This window comes from Cebidichthys violaceus, unplaced genomic scaffold (genome assembly GCF_023349555.1).
Source record: "Cebidichthys violaceus isolate CVI_PGR_0920_01 unplaced genomic scaffold, fCebVio1.0.p SCAF_19, whole genome shotgun sequence".
NCBI classification, from domain to species: domain Eukaryota; kingdom Metazoa; phylum Chordata; class Actinopteri; order Perciformes; family Stichaeidae; genus Cebidichthys; species Cebidichthys violaceus.
In genome coordinates this window covers 1782565-1792517 of record NW_027176361.1, presented here as the reverse complement: position 1 = coordinate 1792517, position 9953 = coordinate 1782565, and the positions used below count along the sequence as shown (strand labels likewise).

The 9953-nt window shown below is 41.6% G+C and overlaps 1 protein-coding gene across 1 annotated transcript in view; it reads right to left on the bottom strand.

Moving 5' to 3' along the window:
• Nucleotides 1-2534: 2534 nt before the first annotated feature.
• LOC137874464 (C-type isolectin Sp-CL4-like) overlaps nt 2535-9953 on the bottom strand; it is an 8653-nt gene continuing 1234 nt past the window's right edge. The window contains exons 2-7 of the mRNA XM_068713149.1: nt 5909-5993; nt 4290-4408; nt 4073-4209; nt 3751-3888; nt 3531-3639; nt 2535-2729 (exon numbers count right to left, since the gene is read on the bottom strand). Of these exons, the coding sequence (XP_068569250.1) occupies nt 2662-2729; nt 3531-3639; nt 3751-3888; nt 4073-4209; nt 4290-4362 (525 nt within the window). The 5' untranslated portion in view covers nt 4363-4408; nt 5909-5993 and the 3' untranslated portion in view covers nt 2535-2661. The remainder of the gene's footprint in view (nt 2730-3530; nt 3640-3750; nt 3889-4072; nt 4210-4289; nt 4409-5908; nt 5994-9953) is intronic.

Here is a 9953-nt window from a genome sequence, read left to right as displayed (position 1 = left end):
TGTGAAAAAGTTGGTCAGATTGGATTAACTTTTATTTCTAAACGTGTCAGAGCCCTGCTTTTTTAATATGTTGTAGCCACACTCAGATGGGGAACATTTATGTTGGATGGTACTCTCTAACACATAGCATGCCTGCGGGAGGAGGGACAGTTGGACTACATTTGAATGATAGTTTTTATTGGATAAATTGAATAGAAAACAATACCCCAAAAGTCTTTCCTTTAAACAGTCATAACTTCTCAGGACATGGTTGAAAATGCTTAGAAATTGCATGAAACATTCAATTTGAGGACTTGAATGAGCACCTGTATTAGCAAGTCTGCAGACCCTCTGGAAAGCTATCTTCTTCTAACAGCATTCTAATGACTTGAAACTACTTGAACCTTGAAGAATGTCCTCTTGTGTCCACCATATGTCAATTGAATGTGTTTTTATAGGACCCAAGTACTGAATCTGGAGTAACCTTTCAAAAAAGGCCCTTGTGAAAGCTATTGTTCTCCAGGAACTTGCTATTGAGCTAAAACCAAGTGATTCTTAAAGACTGTCGTCTGTTGTCCACTATTTTCGATGGAAAATCAATTACATGGGAAAACATGTAACAACAAAAGGCAGTGGCACATTTGGGAGAGTTGACACCGTTCCATTTTTAATTTGGCCTTTTTGGAAGTATAAAGTACATCAACTGAGGTGCTGAGGAAAGACTGAACAAAAAGATCATAAATAGATGTTATATTTTTTAAAACAACCAGCGGCGTCCTCAAAGAACTAAAGCCTAAAAATAATAAATGACAATTTACATAATTAATAAGTATAGAGCAACATGAACCACTACTGTCATCCAGTAATGTTCTCGGTCAAAGTGGATAGTCTATTAATGTACTTTGTGTACTTAGTGGTAGAATGTAACTAAGTACTGTACAAATTTGAGGTACTTGTATTGTAAGTATTTCAAATTTAAGTAGCTTAATAGTTCTACTCTACTACATTTCAGGGGAACTATTGTGTTAGTAAGTACATTTAGCTGATTATACTTATATACTTTTACTAAAGTAAGGTTTTGAGTACATGGATCTTACTTTCTTTTTTTTACAGAATGGTATTAGTACTTTTAATGAAGTAAAGGATTGAAATACTTCCACCAGTGATGCTTTTACCACAGTGATGGTTCGCTGATTAAATACCACGTATAGATAATGAGATAATAATCAATATGACGGCTCAGTGGTGGTCTGACTGTGTGGGCCGAGTTCTTCTTCATGAGTCGTGTCCTCATGAACAGATCCACTCAGTTCAACCACAAGAGGGCACAGCAGGCTTTAAGACAAACCTACAGCTAAACACCAAACACTGTACTCCGTTTAAATGCAAAGTCTGGTTTTATTTGCTTATTTTTAGCATCATGATTGTAGAAAACTTTGTTTTTCTGTTCTTTTAAACATGTTTGTGGAAAATCTGTCCTGCAGCAGATTTCCTGGTGAAAGCCTTCTGTGTCCACTAACCTCATAAATGAATAATCATTTTCTATATGTCTCTTCATATCAATAAACCCATGAAAACACCAAATCCAACGATGAATTGAGTCCTCTAAATATTGACTTAGAGCAAGCTTTTGCTTTTGTCCTTATAGACCTCTAGAATCTACAAGAATGTGAGAAGTTCTTTAAGTCGTAACCATCTCTTCTGCAGTGCTGCTGGAGGTTGTGTCAAAGTAAATCCACTTATTGGTTTAAACCTCATCAGGTGTCGAACAATACGTTTTGTCTCCCACTTTGTATATTTATTTCTTAATTTACCAGGGACAGTGCACAATAGTCAACACTTCAGTTTCCACCTCAATGTAAATGTGTGAGTTAGCTAGAGAGCTAATTGTTGTCTGTAGTCCCCTGGACAGCTTATTACAACCAAGTGGCCTAAAATCCGTACAATGCTACACAAAACACTGTAAAACAACACTGTACAGAAAAATATGATACATTACAATACATAAATACATTGAAAAAGTAGATATGTATAAACAATGAGTATATAATGGTAGATGTTTAAGGTTCTGCTAATTTAACTTCTTTACACGGTTGGGTAGTTTACAATTACAGCATGAACACTGAACAAATCATCAATCTCAATAACAAATGTCATAATGACATTACAAAATATATAAAAGGGTTTTGGAGCACAGCGTTGGAGGATTCATCCTACTGTATTTCATAACATCAAAGAACTTCTCACATTCATGTAGATTAGAGGTCTTCAAGCACAACATCTAAAGCTTTTGTTAAGTCGATATTTATTGGAATCTATTCATTGTTGGATTTGGTGTTTTCATGGGATTTATTGGTTGGTAGAGACATTTAGAAAATGATTAACCCTTTAAAGAGGTTAGTGAACACAGAATAGTGACACCATGACGTCTGTTGCAGGACAGTTGTTTTACCACAGTTATGTTAAAAAGAAATGAGTCTGGAAGAAGTTGAACAAGATTTCTACACTCATATTGCTGAACGTGAACAAATGAAACGAGACGCTGGAAATTGAATGCTGAAGCGTTTATTGCAGTAAAGTTAAGAGCTTGTGTTGGCAGGTTATCATGAACCAGAGTGGTCCACCTGCAGCTCAGCTGGTCAGCTGATTGGAAATGTGAAAGCAAACATCAGCTGATGATGATCAAGCTCTCTTTTGACAGAAAAAGTCCTTCTTAACTGAGCAGTTCTGATCGTTCCAGCTTCCCCAGTCTGGAAAAGAAGAAAAGGTAGATTATATATTTACATTTCCTGCTTTGAGCAGAAGGATCATGGACCTCATGCAGGAATAATTTAGTCTTAAAGTTCTTGTTTCAACTCGATGAGGTCACATGATCAGGAGTAGATGCACGTTCATGATAAGTGATCATCAGTGTAATCAACAACCCTAAATTACTTTATAAAGCCACATGTTTTATTGTTTTTAGTATTTTATTTATGGTTTGTCATCTCTGAGAGGTGGTATATTTAATAAATGTATTATTATTATTAATAGTATTATTAATATTTTTATGTTCCATTCTGTTTGTGGGCAACTTACATTCACAAAAATGTTCCAATAGTAAAAAGTTCACATCAAGTAAATCAGCAGAATCATAACACATGTAGTGTCAGTAGTGTTTGAGTTTATGAAATATAAATATTACTCTTAGGTTCACATCATTCTGTGACTCAACAGTAAAGTAGATTAATGCTCCGTAGAGCTGAAGGGAATTGTGGAATTAGGTAATAAATTCCTGTGGGTTCGTCACTATGAGCAACCTCTCTCATATACAGGTAGTCATGTGATCCTTCTTCATGCTAAAATATTCATGATTGCAGCTTTGAACTCCAAATTCCTTCAAAACAAATCGTGATAACCCTTAAGTCAAACAAGTTCTCTTCAATCTCTCGTGTGCAGATTAAGAACTACTCTGTTGGTGTGACTGGTTCTCAATGAGGCCCGATGTTCTTCAGATGCACTTTTGAATTATTCTGGTTTACAGACTTTTTTCATATTCAAAATTCCCTTACACCCAACATTCATCTCGACGCAGCCCTCTTGTCCACGATGATTGTCTGGTTGTTCAGGAAGCCATCTAGCGTAGTCAAATTCAGATCCATCAGTGTATATGAACCCCTCCTGAAGAACACAAAGGTGAGGATCAGTGATGACATGTGACACATTCTCCTCTATGTATCGTCCATCAGGGTCTTTCCTCCCTCTGATCACAATGAGGCGTTCACTGCTTACCCCTGATCTCTTGCCTCCGCTCCAAAATGGTTGAGGTTGTGAATCAGAGTTGTATTTCAAGCTCAGACACATCACAAGAATATTCTCCTCCTCATTGTGTATCGACACCAGTTCAGCATTCACAGAGTGGCAGTAATCCTGAAATCAACAGAAATGTGAAAAAGTGTTTGTCTTCATCAGAACTTTATCAGAACATGTGAGAGATGATAAGGATAGATTTATCTTCCTTTTTTCTAATGCCTGTGTGTGTGTGTGTGTGTGTGTGTGTGTGTGTGTGTGTGTGTGTGTGTGTGTGTGTGTGTGTGTGTGTGTGTTTTATCACCTGTGCCTCATGGAAAGTACTAGGAATCTTGAAGTATTTCACACAGCGATCACAATCCATGCGAATCCATTCACCAGCCTTACAACCACTACCACAACTCTCAAGATTTCGGTCCTTGCACATCTTTTGAACATCATCTGTGAAAACACAAGTTCTTCAATGACCAAGTTTCTTGGGTTTTAGTTGGATAATGATTTGCTGATAGCATAGTACTAACCGGTGCTCCATGCTGTCACGGTGTTGATGGTGCCCACCAACAGCAGGACAGCAGCTACCACAGCTGGATGCATGACTCAGACCTCACTAACTCTCAGTGCTTCTCAGCTGGAATATGACCTGGAAATGTGACAGTTTGAATGTATAAATGACTGAATGTTTAAGGTGGTTTAAGAAAACATAATCACTGGATCATATTACTGTAATTCAGCTCTTTACCCGAGGCCTATTTGCAGGCCTCAGCTAGAATAAAGATAAGAAATACCTAATTAAGTGTATAAAAAAAAAAAAAAAAAAAAAAAATTGTTTTTATATATTTTTGAGATGAGAAAAATGATGGAACTATCAGAATACATGTTACAGGTTCACATAAGATAAGGATGGAACACAGCACAACTTGGAAAACTCAAAAGCTCGCTCTGGAAAAACAGCACTTTTAGGATATTGTTTTTTGGAAAGTATGGAAATCCAAGACTTTAAATATGCTGAGCTCTTAGAACAACTGATATAGGCTCTATATACACAGCTATACATAGATACAGTGAAACATTTATAAAATATAGAGCATATAAAATTAGAAAACTGATCAAATATTCCAATATTTGAATAAAAAAGTATTTTTTAAATTCAAAAACACTCTATATCACTTCTATGTATCACTCCTGATGTTCAATGAATCAAAAGACAGAAGATTGGACCTTTTTTGAGTGTTTTAAGCTCTTTCTAAGCCCTTTTTAGTTGTTTAGTTTAAGGTCAAATACTGCTTCAGACTCTCTGTTCAGGGCTGTATCTCAGCCCCCCCTTCTCCGATTTTCACCATTGAGACATCCTTCGAACCGTAGGAGCCAATAGAATTGCCTGGAATTGAAAGCTAGATGATTGACAGCACTATTAGCCAATAAAGCTCAAAAACGTCCCAGCTCTGAAATCTGATTTGCTGAGCTTCCAACTCTCCCAAGAATCCGAGGAGTGTCGGAGAGACACGAATCGAACGGATTCACACGGAGCACCAGCAGCTGGACAAACATGCATTGGAAGTACGGAGATATTCCATTTTTTCGCTGAGATTCGACCAAAAGTAAGTACAATATTCGATGAAAGCTGTGTGACTTTTTGTGTTCGAAGCTGAATATCTCTGCGATGGTTTACCGGGGAGAGAAATGGAAACTATGTCCGTAATCTCCGTCAGGCGGACATGCTTTTTCATGCTGCATGTTTGTAGGTAGCACGTTGCTAACGGAGTGTAGCAGCTGTTTTCTCCGGTCTGTCCCAGTCATATCGAGTATGATTTATGATATTTTGTTATTTGTTTGCTTGGCTGATGGGAGATGTGTTTGTCTCATGTAGAAGTGACCTAGTTCATGTTGTTCCCAGGACGCTGAGGTTTCTGCAGAACTATAACATCACTATATTCGTTCTTCGTGGGTTCTCTGCCAGTTACTTTTAACACAAAACTCTCTAAGTTTTGATGTACTCTGCGTCCAAATGGGGGACTTTCGGGTGTATATTAAGTATGAGGCAGTTTGTATGAGCCAATCAGACTTCAGTATTCACTGAATCACCTGAGAGATATATGTGTTGTTCTGATATCCTAAAACAAAGAGAGAAGAAGAAGCTCACCACAGATGTGTTCTGGTCCCTCGTTGCTCTTCTGTCTGACTGTCAGGTGGATCTTCCTCTCACTCTTATACTCAACACTCATGGCCTGTGGACATGTCAATGTTCTGCCAATGTCACCAAATGGATCATTTTCATATGATTCATTATCAGAACAAACAGTAATAAAGTATTCCATGTGACTGAGAGACAGACTCTTGTTTTAGGTGTTCAACTGAAACTCACTTCAGCTGAGTTGGGGTTCTGTTTCATCCCACAGTAAACTGTCACTAAGTGTGTTTTCAACAACAACTCTCTCTGATTTCACTGTTAGAATTTAAATAAAACTGATAAACACAATAAATAAGTAATGTAAATGCATTTGTATCATTTCTTCCACTCACAGCTCATTAAAGAAATCTATTGACTACACAGTTTGGGTCTGATCCAACTCCCTGACTCAGATGTGGCTCCGCAAACAGAACAAAAGTAGTGACCCCCTTTTATTTTCAGACTGTCTCAAACAGAGTCCGTCTCTCTCTGTGTGAGACGATGAGATCAGTACTGAGTTCAGTTCAGGTGAGTGACATCACCTCGGGCCTAGAAACCGTTGAAATGTTTGAGGAACATTTGAATTCTTTACTTTATAGGAGGAAATTCAGAGCCGGGAGGAAGTTCACATCGGTGAGAACCAACAATGATAGTTTGCTTTGACAACACTGAATATTTATAGTTGAAGGGTGGGGATAGCAAATATTCAATGCACTCAAGTCCCTAAACGGCCTTTTAAATGTTCCTTAGCTTCATGTCGTGTCTGGTTCTACTTGAGCCCAGATGTCAAAAAATGATCTTTGTGGGTGAAACCATTTGACTTTAAATGAGTCACAAGGAGAGACTTTTGCTTTACTAACGTGTAATATGAAGTGAAAGTAAATCCTGATCAATTTCTCTCACATTATAATTTTTACAATCTGGCCTTAATTCACCTCCTCACCATCTGCGTCTCCATAACGTTTGTATACGATCAGGTCAAAGTTTCCTACCAAGTTCATTTTTAAAGATGAAAATGTTTGCGTGGGACGCAGCGTTGAAGCCTCTTTCAGGCCCAATTTGGTGCGTTCACAGTGGTTAGAAACAAAGACCCATGAACATCTCATCCACCACTGCTGGAACTATATTTTCTGGATCATGTTTTTTTTTCTCAATCCCACCTCTGCGATGCTTTCCTTTTCTCTCCTTCCTATGTTTGAACACAGAGAATTGGAAGGTTCACTTGTTTCTGACACAATGATGGCAGGCAACTCAAATGCTTTACTGTTTTTTGTTGGGGCACGAATTCCAAAAGAAAAGCCATCGGGGTTAATATTGCACCACGGCCCCGTTTCACAAAGCATCAACCTTGTCCTTCCGGTCACGACCCAGAGTTTGTGACCATTAATGAGGGTTGAAACGTAGACCGACCGGTAAATTGAGAGCTTCGCCTTCCGGCTCAGCTCCTTCATCACCAAGTCGGTCCAGTGCAGCGCCTGCTTCACCTGGCAGCCGCACCGATCCGCCTGTTGATCTCCCGCTCCATCTTACCCTCACTTGTGAACATGACCCCGAGATACTTGAACTCCTTAACTTGCGGTAAGCACTCCATCCCCTCCTGAAGGGAGTAATCCACCAGTTTTCGGCAGAGCACCATGGCCTCAGATTTAGAGGTGCTAACTCTCATCCCCGTCGTTTCACACTCGGCTGCAAACTGCCCCAGTTAATGCTGGAGGTCACGGAGGATCCGAGGAAGCCAACAGGACCACATCATCTGCAAACAGCAGAGAGGTGATCCCGAGACCCCCGAACCTGACGTTTCCACATCCCGGCTGCGCCCTGACATGCTGTCCATGAAAGTCACGAACGGGACCGGTTACAAAGGTCAGCCCTGGCGGAGGCCAACACCCACCGGGAACGTTTCTGACTTTTTCCCGAGAATGCGGACACAGCTCCTACTGCTCCGGTCGTAAGCCTTCTCCAAGTCCACAAAGCACATGTAGACTGGTTGGGCAAACTTCCAGGACCCCTCCAGTAGTCTTGCGAGGGTAAAGAGCTAGTCCACTGTTCCACGGCCCGGGACGGAATCCGCACTGCTCCTCTTGAATTCGAGGTTCGACAAATGGTCAGAGCCTCCTTTCCAGCACCCTGGCATAGGCCTTCCCCGGAAGGCTGAGTAGTGTGATACCCTGATAATTTGAGCACACTGTCCCGTGCCCCTTTTTGAAAATGGGAACCACCACCCCGGTCTGCCAGTCCATGGGCACTGATCCTGACCCCCAAGCGACATTGAAGAGGCGTGTGAGCGGATCTCATCCACCCCTTGTGCCTTGCCACCAAGGAGCTTTTTGACTACCTTCAGGAGCTGCATCCTCTCCAGAGGACATGTTGGTCGGGATTAGGAGTTCCTCAAAGTGCTCTTTCTACCGCCCGATGATGCCTCCCCGTCCGGGTCAGCAGTCCCCCCCACGCTGAGAACAGCCTGGGGTAGGCCCTGCTTTCCCTTCATGAACCGTCGGATGGTTTGCCAGAGGCCAACCGAAAGTCCTTCTCCATGGCCTCCCCAAACTCCTCCCATGCCCGAATTTTAGCATCCGTGACCACCGCAGCAGCAGCCCTTCTGGCCTACCGGTACCTCTCAGCTGCTTCAGGAGACCCCTGAGCCAACCAGGCCCAAAAGGCCTCCTTCTTCAGCTTGACGGTTTCCCTCACCTCCGGTGTCCACCACCGGGTTCCCGCCACGACAGGAAGCAATGACCTTCCAACCGCAACTCCTAGCAGCCGCTTCCAAAATAGAGCCTTTGGACATGGTCCACTTGGATTCCATGTCCCCAAACTCCCTCGGGATGTGTGAGAAGTTCTTCCGGAGGTGGGAGTTAAAGACCTCCCGGACAGGGGCCTCCGCCAGATGTTCCCAGTTCACCCTCACTACACGTTTGGGCTTGCCAAGTCTTTCCAGCCTGCTCCCCCGCCATTTGATACAACTCACCACCAGGTGGTTATCAGTTGACAGCTCTGCTCCTCTCTTCACCCGAGTGTCCAAAACATACGGCCGCAGATCAGATGATACGATTACAAAGTCGATCATAGATCTCCGGCCTAAGGTGTTCTGGTAGCAGGTACATTTATGAGCCACCTTATGTTCGAACATGGTGTTCATAATGGCCAAAACGTGGCTAGCACACAGCCAATAGCGAGACACCACTCGGGTTCAGATCGGGCAAGCTGTTCCTCCCAATCACCCCCCGCCAGGTTTCTCCGTCATTGCCCATGTGACCGTTGAAGTCCCCCAGGAGAACTATGGAGTCGGCAGGCGGCGCCCTTTCCAGGACCCCTCCCACTGACTCCAAGAAGGCTAAAGGTAAAAAAAAAGAATCTACACGAAGCAAAACGCTAAAAATGTCATAACTCCTCTTACATATGTTTCAACCTGAACTCTTACTATGTACGAACTTCTGCTAGCTAGCTTTCTGTTTGACTAAAGTCACGCTGGCCCACTGACCAATCACGGCACACGTTAATGCTAAAAGCATTTTAATTTTGTGATTATAATCTTGTCCACAAAACATTTCCTCATACCAGTTTCAGTCAGATGGGGGGGGGGGGGACACTTTGGAAGCCTGTTGGTATTTACCAGCTGTCTTTGTGGGGAGAGACCAACACATTCACTATGTCGCTCTCTCTGTTGTTACTGCTGGTCAGCGTCGCCCAGGCTTCTCATTTTTATGGGACAGTGATGAATTACTACCCAAAAAACCCTGACGCATCTGGATCCATCACAGTACGTACACAGCTCCCCTCGTCAATATTAACCAATAGAATGTGACAAGACAGAAGAAAAGATCACTTTTAACTGTTTTAAATGAATGAATAAAAGCAGGAAATAAAAAGTGATAACAATAGTTCTGGGATGTGTCTCAACAATGTTTTAAATATACTACACAAAGGGTTTTAAGAATAACTTTCCATGAGGTTTTTTTCTGTGGAACCATCCAAACAGTCACAAAAAATTAAGCAAACTGATTCAATTTGGACATTT